Source organism: Harpia harpyja, chromosome 4 (assembly GCF_026419915.1).
Source record: "Harpia harpyja isolate bHarHar1 chromosome 4, bHarHar1 primary haplotype, whole genome shotgun sequence".
NCBI lineage: Eukaryota > Metazoa > Chordata > Aves > Accipitriformes > Accipitridae > Harpia > Harpia harpyja.
In genome coordinates, this window is record NC_068943.1 from 49,609,367 (window position 1) to 49,622,045 (window position 12,679).

A 12,679-nucleotide genomic window follows, 5' to 3' on the forward strand; every position below is an offset into this window, starting at 1 on the left:
CTCCACGACACGCAGCGAGTTGAACCTCGGCAGCCGGGCGGCCCCGAGCCCGAGCCCAGCCCCCCCTGAGGGGCCGCCTGAGGGCCAGCCGCGACCGCGCTCTCAAAAGGGCGGGAAGACCCGCGGGCGGCCGTTGGGCGGCGCGCGCCAGCCCCGCTCTCGCCACCACCGCTCTCGCCACCACCGTTGCACGGCCGCCCCGCCTCGGCAGAGCCGTTGCCGAGGCAGCCGCCCGGCGCGTCACCGCCTCGCCGCGGGGCACCCTGGGAGTTGTAGTCGCCACCTCGCTGCCCGCGCGGCGGGCGGCCGCCCCGCCAGAACTCGCATCCCCATGAGGCGCCGCGAGGGCCGGGGCGGGACGGCGGAGCGCCGCGGTTGCCGCCCAAAGCCGGTCTCCATAGGCGGTGGGGTTCACGCCTCGCTCGCCCAGGCGCAGCGGGAGCGCTCTCCCTTCCCACCGCCGCCTGCCTCCTCCGCTCGCCGCCGGTGCCCACAGGGAAGGGGCGGTTGTTGTCGGGTGGCGGGGGGAGCCGCTGCTCCAGTCGAGCCTCCGCTGCCCCCCTCTCCCCCCCCTCCCGACTCTATCTCGCTGGGGGAGGGGACGTGCCTCCGCCCCTCGCAGACGCCCACGGTGCCGTCCCCCCTGTGCTGCCGTGCAGGGGGTGGGGGGGCAGAGGGCAGTGCCCAGCCCTGTGGCGCCGGGGCCAGGTCCGCCCTCCGCGGGGGCCGCCCGGCTGCCCCGCCCCGGGGGGGACGTTGCTCCGGCGGCTGGCGAGCCTGGCTGCGGGGCAGCGCCAGGCTGGCCGCGATAGGGACTACTGGCCATGGGAGGCGATACTCCCTCTGGAGACTGTTGCTCTGGGTGCCATGCCAGGTTTTACTCTAAGGTTTGCCTCAAGCGTGGAGCCTGATTCACTGGGGGCGGGTTGTATCGCTTGCGGGTTATGTTGCCGGCGTCCCGGGGAGTATTGCCGGCTCTGTAACCGTTTATGTAAGCCGGTATCAACGGACTGCTCTTCATTTTGGGCAGATAGTGAATGTGAGGCGTGTTGTGTGGGGAGAGGTAAAGGGGTTAGCCTTGTAGTGGGTAGTTTATTCTTCCCTTCCATCTGGCGCTGTGCTCTATGAATGAGCCTTTGGGTTTGCTCCTCTGATTTTAGCACTCGCTTCCCTGCATTTGTGGCCGAGTTTCTGGAGGGTTGGGTTTGGTCTTTTGTTGAGTGATACTACAAAGTGGTGGATGTCTTATCGCAAACAACATACAGCAACCACGCTCGACTGATAACAACAATACAAATCTTGCTTTAGCAAAAGCAGAAGGCAAGCAAGGAAATGTGTTCCTTGGGAATATCCTTCCAAAGGATGACAGTAAATAAAAACGCAAGCCCCCACTGCTCCATGGCAAATCAAAGTGGTTTGTGACTGAAAAAATGGGAACATAAAATTGTTTTAATTACCTAGTTACTGTGGACTCTGAAAGGAGGAAGTTTGGGGTTGCTGGGGGATAAGGAAAGGTGGGGTAATATTACTATATTTATGCTGGATGTTGTATACAAATCCTCTCTTTCAAGAGTATCTCATATGAAGACTCAGAGTATTGGATCCTACTGACAAGGCTTAGAAGACCCTAGACCACTCAGAACTGTCACAGCACGGATCCAAACAGTGCCTCCCCCCCCCCCCCCAAACGGTCCCTTTGTGTTTTAAATACACATGCATTCTGCAATTCGAAAACACGTTTGGTTTTTTTCCTCTCTTTCAGTTTTGACCCAAAGATAGATACCTTGAAAAGAAGAGCACCCAGAAAGCTTTTTCCAGGAAGCTTTTTGCAGGAAGCTAAGAAGGTGCAATACGGGAGATGCAGCAGGGAGCCTTTGGCAGGTGGTGGTGGTGACGCACAGAAGTTACTTTGCCTTCGGAAAGAAAAAGCCCTGTCTGCTGCTTATGTAGGTGTGTTTTTGTGATCTCCCTTCTCCCCCAAGAAGTTGCCTGGGTCGCGTAGCAGCGGGGAAGCGGCAGCTGCTCGTCCTGGGCAGCAGCAGCGGTAGCAGCAGCAGCAGCAGATTATGGTGGCAGCGCAGCGGTAAGAGTGGCGGCAGCAGACCTGATCCGCGAATGCGTTTTCCATTCAAGCTCGTCTCTGGAAAGTGCCACCTGAAGCTTCGGCAGCTGGGCAGGGACCGCTAACGTTTCAGAAGGGAAAACCCTGAGAGGGGAAGGAGTTACGGGAAGGAGGGGCAGCGCTGGGGTTTGTGTGTGCTTGTGGGGAGAGGGGATTGGTTATCATGGCGGATCGGACAGCTCCTAGATGCCAGCTCCGTCTGGAGTGGGTTTACGGGTACAGGGGTCACCAGTGCCGCAACAACCTGTACTACACGGCGGGCAAAGAGGTGGTTTACTTCGTGGCTGGAGTCGGCGTGGTTTATAACACCAGAGAGCACAGCCAGAAATTCTTTCTCGGGCACAACGATGACATTATCAGGTAAGGGGGCTGACTTTTCTGGTGGTGGGGTGGGGTGGGGTTTAAAGGGAAGGGAGGAGAATGTAGGGCTGGCAGAATACCCCTTCCTTGCTTCCTACAGCTCAGCTTGTACCTGTCGATTTAAAGCAGCTCAGATTTGTTACCAGCAGTCTGGGTGAAAGCTGGATTTCTAGATACTGTTGATTATTATTATTTTTGTAGCAAAGCTTCAAAATGTTGCAATAATAGAAGAGAAGGTAGTTTTACTATGGTACTGCACCAAGAGCAAAGCACTTCGTTTCGGTACGGAAATGCTCTGGGAAGATCTTAGTGCAACAGTGCTGCAAAATCGTGGATCCAGCACCTTGATCTTTCCAGTGCTGGGACCCTAGCTCACTGATTCTGATGTCTTATAGAAGGCAGGTGTAGCTCTCTTTACACTCAGTGAATGCCAGCACAAGAGTGCCATAAATCTGGCACATAGGTCAAACTAATCTTTTTTTTTATATATATATCATCCAGAAAATTTCACTCAAAATCAAGTTTAGCTGTTTGTACTCCAGCCAAAAAATCCCAGGCATGCTGGTGCAAGATGGCTACAGAAGCACGGGTCTTGCTCCTGGTCTGACCAGTTTTCTCTCCATTTCTCTCAAATTCTGCCTAAGAAGTGGATTTAATTGATGATGTCGTTCTACAGAAATACTAGTATTACTGTGCTTCACAAAATAACACAATAAAAATGTGGTTACAGAGCTCAAGGTAGCCTTTTAAAAAATCTGACCAAAATACAGAAATTTACATCAGTAAAATAGAAAATTAACGTTGTATCTACTACTTTATGACAGAAATCTGAACCTAGAATATCCTTATAAAGGATGTTGCATGATAATGATACTCCTCTGAGCACAGCTAACTGCTACCCTCCCTATTCACCTAATTCAGCATGAATGAAGCGTTTTCTTGATGATGTGAAACCAGAATAGTCCCAGGTGACTCATGGTGCGGTAGTACTGTGGAAATATTTGCTGAAGTCAGAGTTTTGATACTCAGTAGCAAAATCACATAATTGTCATGTAATCATTCTGGAGCCTTGTTTACAGAAAACCATCCACTTTTCCCAGTAAGAGCTTTTGGCTGCTGTGTATCCTAGTAGCATTCTTCTTCTCCTCTTTATAATGTGTTAAAGCAGTAGCATTTCATGAAGTACGGTGGATGTGCATAAAAGTTTATTCTGGCTTCAAAAGTATTATCAGTTCCAAAAGGCTGTTTAAATTTACACTTGGCTGCTCAGATCCTTCAGAGAAGAATGAGTATTTTAGATGCATCTGCAGTATCATGAAATTAGGGATCATGTTGTAGGGACGTAAATTTTGAAACTCTATGGAATATGAAGTGTAATCCATGTACAGAGTTGGATATTTCTGAGCTTATTTTTGAATTCTCATTAAATACTAGAAATATAATTTGTCAAGGCACAACTACATATGTACATATATCCACTGGTTTTTGGTTGGACAGTGATGCTTTGGTTCTCTTTTTTTCTTCCCCCCCCCCTAATATTCCATCTGCTGAGGAAAAATTGTCCCGCTTATTATACTTGACAACACCTCCTTCCCAAAACCAATTGTATTGTACAACTTCTGTTTCCTTTGTTTTGAGACCTCTCATATTAGGAGACGGCTTTTAGCAGGGTCATGTTTAGAATGTACAATGGGAATAGAAAGAATATGTGTCTGATATTTGTAGTTTGACACTGGTTATGGCTGTTCTGCTCCTTTAAAGAAAACTAGCAACCACCTGTTCAAATTAGCAGGTGTTTTGGGGGACTTGCTGTATGTCTAACTAATGCTTTGGAAAGATGAATTTTGTTTCTGATCTGCAACAAGATCAGAATTCTGTAGCACAACTAATTTCAACAAAGGATGAAACATTTGGATCCAGAAAGCATGACAGTTAATTTCAGCTTTTAGTGGCCAAGAAATGTTGCTGTCACATGGGGTTTAAGGAAGTAGAGAATCTCCAAAATGCTGCTAGAATATTCTATTGTTTGTACCTTGTAATGGTTGCCTCCTTTGCTTTTGATGCACTTTGCAGTCCTTATTGATGTAATATCCCATCACTGTAAGTACTTTCAAGTAGATGGTTCCTTGTGTGATTATCACTGATATGGCTAATAAATGCAGGAATTTAAATTCTCACATTTTAGGCTTCACGCCTGTCATCCAATTGAGATGAATGGGAGGAATGTACTTATCCAATTTTTCTGGTTTTTTTGGTATTTACTTGCCTGAGACCAGCTTCTAAACAGGAGTGCATACATTTGCAGTCCAACAGGTTGTAACTTCTAAAGAGATTTGAAACACAATTTTAAAAAAGAAAACTTGCAGATTTTGGAAAATACTGCAAAATCATTAAGACTGGAAGACCTTGAAGTGGGAAGATCTTCTGCTTCCAAGGATTGCTGTTAGCTCCTTCTGTGTTGAAAGGTTTCCGTGAATACTATTTTGCGGAAAAAAATTGATGAACCCATGATTCAGAGGGTTGAGAACCTGTGTATTACCTTGAAGTGTGTATTAAAATCATGAAAGTGGATATTTGTCCTTGGTGAAAAGGTCAGATGTTTAAAAGTGTACATTTAATGTGTTTTCACATTAATTAAGTTAAACAATTTAATAGTCCTGCCTTTTGTTTTGTATCAAGATAATGCAGTTGGACATAATTTAGTTTGGGCTAACATAGACCAGACTCTATTGGATTAGTGGAGAAATGCCAGTTTTTCCAAGATTGTATTTGAAAAGTAAGTCCTATTTGCATAAGGAACTTAACCTACTGTACTCAGCTAATAAGGTAGATATTCAGAGTAGGAACAAGTGAGCTCTGAAGTGTTCTGTTTTCCGTGCAAAGCCACTACAAGGTGTTGTGCTTCCAAGCTCTTCCTCCTTTTAACTTCACGAGATGAGGTCCTGAACTACCTGATTTAACTTTGAAGTGAGCCCTGCTTTGTGGAGAGGCTGGACTGTGTGACCTCCAGAGCTTTCCTTCTAACCTAAAGTATTCTGTGATTCTTTTATTACTTCCAGTTGTATAATACAGTTCTTCTATGTTATTTAGTTGTGGAATAGTTAATACTATTGATTAACATGTACTGTTATACTGTTACAATGATGAAAGTGGATCAACACATGGTTGAAGCGAATAGTGTTGGTTCTGGTCTCTGAAGACTACAGATGCATTTTGTTTGGAGACTAAAAAGGCATGTCATTTATTAAGTTTACTTTATAATCAAAGAGCATGAAATGTACCCTGTTCTTCTCCCTCCTTTTTTAAAAAAATGAAAGCTTTGATGATTGAGTACAGCCTTGCAGCTCAGGTGTGGTGAAGGTCAGAATACTACTCCTTTCTCTGAGCTGTGAGCCCTACGGTTTACCCTAAGCCCTATATTACAGACCACAAAGCAATCATGAAGTGTCTTGCACAGCAGCTCTACATTTGATTGTTCTTGAAATGTGATCTAGCTGAAGCATCACAGATAATGTGTAATAGCTATGTAAAAACATAGCTATTGCAACATTTTAATGTAGAAAATGTCGGGTAGGCATCTCATTACACATGTAACTGATTTTCATTGAATTCAGTCATTTGTGCCTGCAGGATTAGGTTTCAGAAGCTGTAATATTAACATATGGGGATTGTTTTCCTTCTTGAGTAATTTAAAAGTGGGCTTTTGCAGCAGCTCATTGTAATGGCTGTAAGTTAATGTATTAGTGAGAATCTTGCAATTCATGCAGCGTCACTGCCTTCAAGAGAATTCATGCAAGTGTAGGATTTATGTTTAGTATAACTACTTGCAAGACTGGATCATTAGTTTTGACAGTAATTGAACACTTTCAAAAGAACAGAAGGTTTTCTTACTTTTATATTGTGCATTACTTGTATAACAGCAAGCAATTAGATCACTCCTCTGTTTTTCTCTTGATGAAATGTTGAATGGAGGCAGTTCTTTCCTATAATTTTTCTATAATTTATGCACGTGAAAGCCAAAAAAGCTTGCCACAGAAAACAGCAAATAAAAATATAACCAGTTGAGATACTTCTCATTATAATTTAAAATACAATTGATTTTATTTATTTTTACAGAATTCATATGTAAACAGAGGTTCCTAACTTTGAGAAGTTTTTCCGATGGTGTAGTAATAAAGTTGTTATGCCTTCCGGTTCTTGTAGTTCCAAGAATTTCTGCAGTGTTGAACAGTTTTCCTGAGTACATCAAAACTTACTGAGAGAACACCTTTGAGAGCATATTGATGACTTCACCTGCACTTTTTACATACCCCAGTTTCTTGTGTTATCTGGTATGTTGTAGTATTATGCATTTACAAAAGCACAGTTTGCATTCCAGTTGCCTTCAAGCAAGCCACCTGTGAGGCAGAGTGCCACAAGGGACTGTTTGCTTTCTCAGGTCTCTGCAGTGTTTGCTGCCTGGGCACAGCACCTGGAAAGCCTTCCTGTTATCTATGGATACCAAAGCATGTTGTTTATGTAAGGCTGCTTACAATGTAATAGCAATGTCGGATTTATCAGAACATTGCTGTAAGTATGCTGGTGTGTGTGTTCCACTGTGCTGACAGATTGAGATTAAAAATGCGGATGTGCCAGTGGTGATGAGATTTACTGGGCTGCGAGAGTGACTAGAGGCCTGGTTTGTTCTTTAGAGTGATCATTTCAGGAGACAGGATGCGTATTGGAACATGACTGCACGTTTTCTTGTCTTTCTGCAGTTGGGAGAAAGGAAATACGATGCCTCAAGCAATGTCATATGTTGTTGACTGTACTAAATGTAATTTTGGAATAAGTAAATTGATGGCAGAGGTATGCAAATCAAAACCCCAGAGCTAAAATATTTACGTTGTACTTTAATATTTTTATATAAATTTATGTATTATAATAATACTTCTGTTTATAGGGTGGTGCTTATTTGAAGGGATTTAAAATACTTTAAGATTTTCTTTAGTGACAGCACTTGTTTGCTATAGAATGATGTTAAAGTTACTGTGGTTATTTCTTACCATAAGTGCATGGAAGGCTGTACTGTCTGTAGCTTGTGCTAGACCTTGATTTCAGTCACAGAAGGTGCACATGCAGGACTGCTGAAATATAGTGACCCAAAAGACAGCAAAGTAACAGTGAAGCCATCTCAGACTTTCAACAACAGGAATCCCAGACCTGTTTCTTATGCCAATGCTATGCATGTTTCTATGCAAAGCCATTAAAACTTGAAAAACATGACTTTGTAACAGCTATGGTGAAGCAGAATATGAGATCCGTGTATACTAATGTCCTTTGGGAACTGTTTTGAGACAGTAAGTTGTTAAAGGACTTTCATATTAAAGAAATTAATCCCGCATAAAACCTCATCTAATCAGCTTATTGCTTCTTTTGCTTTCAATCTCAAAAAAACAGGGGAAAATGCCATTTATTTCATGAAGTTCTGGTGGCCACTCTTTTTGCTCTGCTTGATTGCTGTGCTGCATTTAGATTTTAAGTCTTTATTGGAGCATGAGCTGCTATAAATATTTGTTTCTTAAATATCCGTATTAATGCATCAGACCTGCTGGAATATATAGTTACAGTATCTTATTGAACATGATTTTAAGAATACATATGTCAGTTAAAAATGCAGAGAAACTCAGTAGGCATTTGTAGCAATATGTCCATGAGAATGGCTGTCATTTAACTACAGTATTTAAACAGACCAGTCCGTATACATCCCAGTGATATGTCAGATATGGTAGCAGAAGAATAAGTAACATTTATTACTTGTCCAGCCACAGCTTGCTTGCTTGTTTGGACAAGTGAAGAGATGTTTATTACCAAAAATCACAAGTGGAGTTTTGAGCATTTAAATCATCAGATTGATTTAACTCATTTTCAAAATGGAAAAGAAACAAACATATCCAACAAAATAGGAAGCACTTGTATTCCTCTGTAGAAAATGTTTGGATCTTTATTATGTTTTTATCTTTTCACAGCCGAAAAAAAGACAAGTGTTTAAGTCTGTACCAGCTAGTATATTACATTTTTTTTTAATTGGATTTGTGTGAAGCAACTCATTATCACAGAGAACTGAGTATCCAGCTTACTAAGTGTCAAAGGTTTGGTATGCATCAGTCTTATATTGGAATTTTGCAGTTAGAGATTTCTCTGTCATGTTATTTTACCTTTTTTCCCCCACTGCTTACAGGATCTTAAAAAATTAAACTAAGCTTAATTTTTATCTTTTTTTACATTTGCTCTGCATTAACTCTCTGCAACTCTTTTACTTGTTTTATTTATTTCAATTTGATTTAAGATGACTAGGAATCATCTGGTAGTGGTGTGTAATCGCTGTTGAACAGAATGAAAACTCATAGAAAATGTTTTGACATGAGTAACCTTAATGTCAAATTATCTTTTTAGTTAGAAGGATGGGGGGGAACTTACAGGACAATTTTGTATTACCATTTTCTACTATAAAACTTCCTGTAAAAGAATACAAATTCTAATTTTTACAGATGTTTATAAACTGCATCTTGTAGGACAGAAGAAATCAACCTCCATGAACCATTATTCCTATCTTTCTTATTGACTAAATGGATGTCAGATAGATTTATCTAGGCAATTTCCAGATTCTTTCTTTCTTTCCTCTAAGTCTTGGTTAGGTTTTTGCAGGAAGAATCACATATTTCTTTTAACACTTCATGGAAAAATAATAATGTGTATTTCAGCAATTAGTATTAAAAATTCATACTTTTTCCCATGATAACTTGTTCATAACTGTGTATCTCAAGAAAGAATTGTGTCTGGTAGGGGCTACAAATGTCCTTCCAACATTTTCACCACACAAACAGGCAGCTGAGGGGGTGCAAGTTGCTGTAGTCCATGCTTTGGGCTTTTCCTCAAGGACACGAGGGCTGCACTTCCTTTGGTGAAAAGGGAAGAGAGGCGTTTTGGTTTTGTACTGCATTGCAGAAGAAAGCTCCTTTGCTATAGTATCTGTTTGGGAGTAGAAACAGGGTTTTCAGTTTGAGGGAGATTGTTATTTAAAAAAAAAAAAAGTCTTGGACAACAAGGAACTGCAGCAGTATTTGTAGCAGTACTTCTGATATATCTCTGTAGAAGGACAAACTGCTGGAACAGTTTTCAGGTACCATAAATATTTCTGTGAAGTACCCTCAATGACTTTAGTACTAGGTTTGCTCCTAGTATCCATATGCTTCCTACAGGTCCAAGTGTTTGAATGCTTCTCTGCAAAAGTGGGAAGGGTTTTCAGGTCTTCAAAACAGTATTCTGCTCACTTGCCCACTGCTCAGTTTTATAGGAACCTTGGTAAACAGCAAAAATGCCTACTTTTTTCCTCACTTAAAGATTCTTCTTTGGAATAGCAGCTTGTTTTTCACAAGATGTATTTCTACCCCAAGAACATTTAGTTGTCAGGACTTTCTGTCATGTTCAACAGACATGTTGAATTTAAATTCTTCTTTAGAGGTGGTATTTATGACGGACTTGGAATGAGACCTCCAAAGCTTTAAGTAGTCCTGACCTTAAGGCCAAGTATAGACCATATCTTTATGTCTGTCTTGAAGACTGACGTGATGAACCAACCTGAGAGATCTCTAAAGAAAACATCATTCAACACTGCTGCGTCTTCAGGGACAGTGACATTGGATGCATCCAGGGAAGGACATCACAGTACTTTTGTCTGGGGTCATTGGTATTGCAGGGAAAGGATTATATGCATTATGCAAATATACTGAAAAGAAAAGTTAACTGGTTTGGTTTTCACATAATTTCTACCTCACATTCTGAACAACATTGTGCAAGTTGTTAGGAACAACTTAATAATGCTGTATTACTCAAATGAAACAAAGAGTTATTGCTATTTGTGTGACTTTGCATAGTGGTCATGTTCTGGGTTGTATGTTTGCTTCTGCAACTCTTGAGCTTTTTGTGCTTACCAGACATGACTAAGAGCATAGTGAATCAACTCAGCAGTCAGAGATGGACTTGTTGATTCCAAATATCAATGTGTGTCATGTTGCTATACACATTCAGATTTCAGAATTATTGTTGAGGTGTTTTGCATGTACTAATGTGGTTTTAATATAAAATACATCAAGTTTCTTTAAACAGTCTAACAGTATAATGAACTTTGGCACACTGTATCTTATTGATATAATTTCTGTTGATGCTGGTGTTGAAGTCTGTCCTTTTGTGACAGATGGATTGGAATACACTGAAACTATGGTAAAAAAATAGAATATGAAATAAACTATACTCTGAGAGAGATATAGCAACCCTTTTTATTTTGATTGCCTAACATTCCTTGTTACAAAAGATGTTACTGAATTTTTATTGGAATTTTGCATGCCTTCATTATTTTTAGCAGACCTGAATGTTCAAGGGATAATCCTACATGAAAGTTGCTGACTCATAATACAGTTTATATAAAGTCATACTAATATTGATGCATCCACATCAAAATTGGGTGTGTATTTATGTAAAATGTCTGCTTCCTAATCTTCAGAGGTTGTCTTCCATATGCAGAGATAAAAATCGCAAGTGTCATTTACTCTTACACTGTCTTTAGTAGTAACTTATTACTTGCAAATACTAATTGCAAAATAAGCGTATTTATAACAGTTTCAGGCAAGATGATCTGAACTTCCGAAGAATTCAGGATACAGTGTAATATTTCCCTCTTTTCTTAAAAAAAAGAAATGTTTATTCTCAAAATGATTAAGTTAACTATAGTAAAACAATGTAAGACAAACAATAAAATGTGCTTTCAGTTGATTACAGCTCTACTTGCAATTAAGGTTAGAGCATTTTTTCCTTTTACCCTGACTAGTCAGACCATACTTCCTTCTTCCATGTGTCTTAAGACATATTTAACAAAAATTTAGTCACAGTCAGTTTCTGTCTGACCAGGAAACATGTTAAATGTAAATTTCCTCGATGTTTTCTTTCATAGTTCTAGTTTTTGAACATTATTCATAAGGTACCTAAAGGAACTTTTGGCTTAGTTCTCCAAATGCTGGCATCTATGATTAGGTAAAAGATGAGCTTTCTCTTTGGCCTTCCGTCTGGCAGAACATGAGAAAGATGATTACGTATGTGTGACAAGTTACACTAATAGGACCAGCTCTTCAGACCTGTTTACACTGGTGTTGAATATGTACTAGCTTGGCTGCATTTAAACAAGATTTTAGCAGTAGGTCTACAGCAGATTCCTGATCTCTCTAGGATTCTGAGATGACCTTCTCATCTGTTTAGAAAGGATATTTTTTTTTTTTTTAAACACCCATTGAAATGCTGTTGAGTGAAACTACTCTTTCTATTAGCAGCTGTAAAACAAGTTTGTAATATGCAATTATGCTCCTGATCCAAGGTCTTGTGCAGATACAGTGATTACTGCATATGGGCTGGCTGTGTTACTTCCAGAGGTTTGCATTTTTTAAAAAATATGTGGCAACAGGACGAGGCCACAAATGTCTAAAAGGATATTATATTGAGTCTTTAGGAAAGCTGTCTTTTGTTGAAAGAGCTATTTTAAACCTTTTGCTTGTCAGGCTGAAGAGGTTTGTCTGGTTATATCTGAGAATTAGATATAACCATCTTAGTCTGACAAGCTGCTTTTAGGATGGGCAGTTCTGTGCTGCATTCCTTATAAGACTGCTTATAATGCAATCCCTCTTTCCCAAGAGGTAAATAATGTAAATGCCTTTTGACTGAGAGTTCTCTTTGCTGTTTGGTTAAGTGTCTGGAGGTGGCCTTGCAGTAAGCTGTACCTCTGTTTCCCCCGTGTCTGTGGACTTGGCACCTTCACTGTTTGCAGTTTGGGCTAGCTATATAAACTGCCTTCCAGCAGTTGTAGTCCTTTTCTGTGGTGTAAGAATGTAATGGTATCGTACAGATGAGGATCTAGCCCAGAATTCCTAATATCAGACTAATCTTGAAGGTATGCTCTAGTTTCGCCCTGTAGTGGCTATTTTATGTCTTAATCCAGGAAACAGGTTTTAAAGAATTGCACCTGAGCTACGTGGCTGCAGAAAGCAACATTTTACAAAAGGTACTTAAAGCAGGTAGCCCACTAAAATTGCAAACAGGAATGTTACATTAAGCTAACATACATCTAAGAAGAGAAACTAACACCATAGGTCTAGCAGGTAAGTATCATTA

General features: G+C 41.0%; 1 protein-coding gene across 7 annotated transcripts in view; it reads left to right on the forward strand.

The window, feature by feature from the left end:
- Positions 1-1,820: 1,820 nt before the first annotated feature.
- Positions 1,821-12,679, forward strand: part of EML6 (EMAP like 6) — a 123,846-nt gene continuing 112,987 nt past the window's right edge. For all 7 annotated transcript variants that reach the window (XR_008234701.1, XM_052783947.1, XM_052783948.1 and 4 more), the window contains exon 1: positions 1,821-2,482. Coding sequence is in view for 6 of the 7 variants with exons in the window: in XM_052783947.1 (XP_052639907.1) it covers positions 2,286-2,482 (197 nt within the window). In the remaining variant the exon portion in view is untranslated. The remainder of the gene's footprint in view (positions 2,483-12,679) is intronic.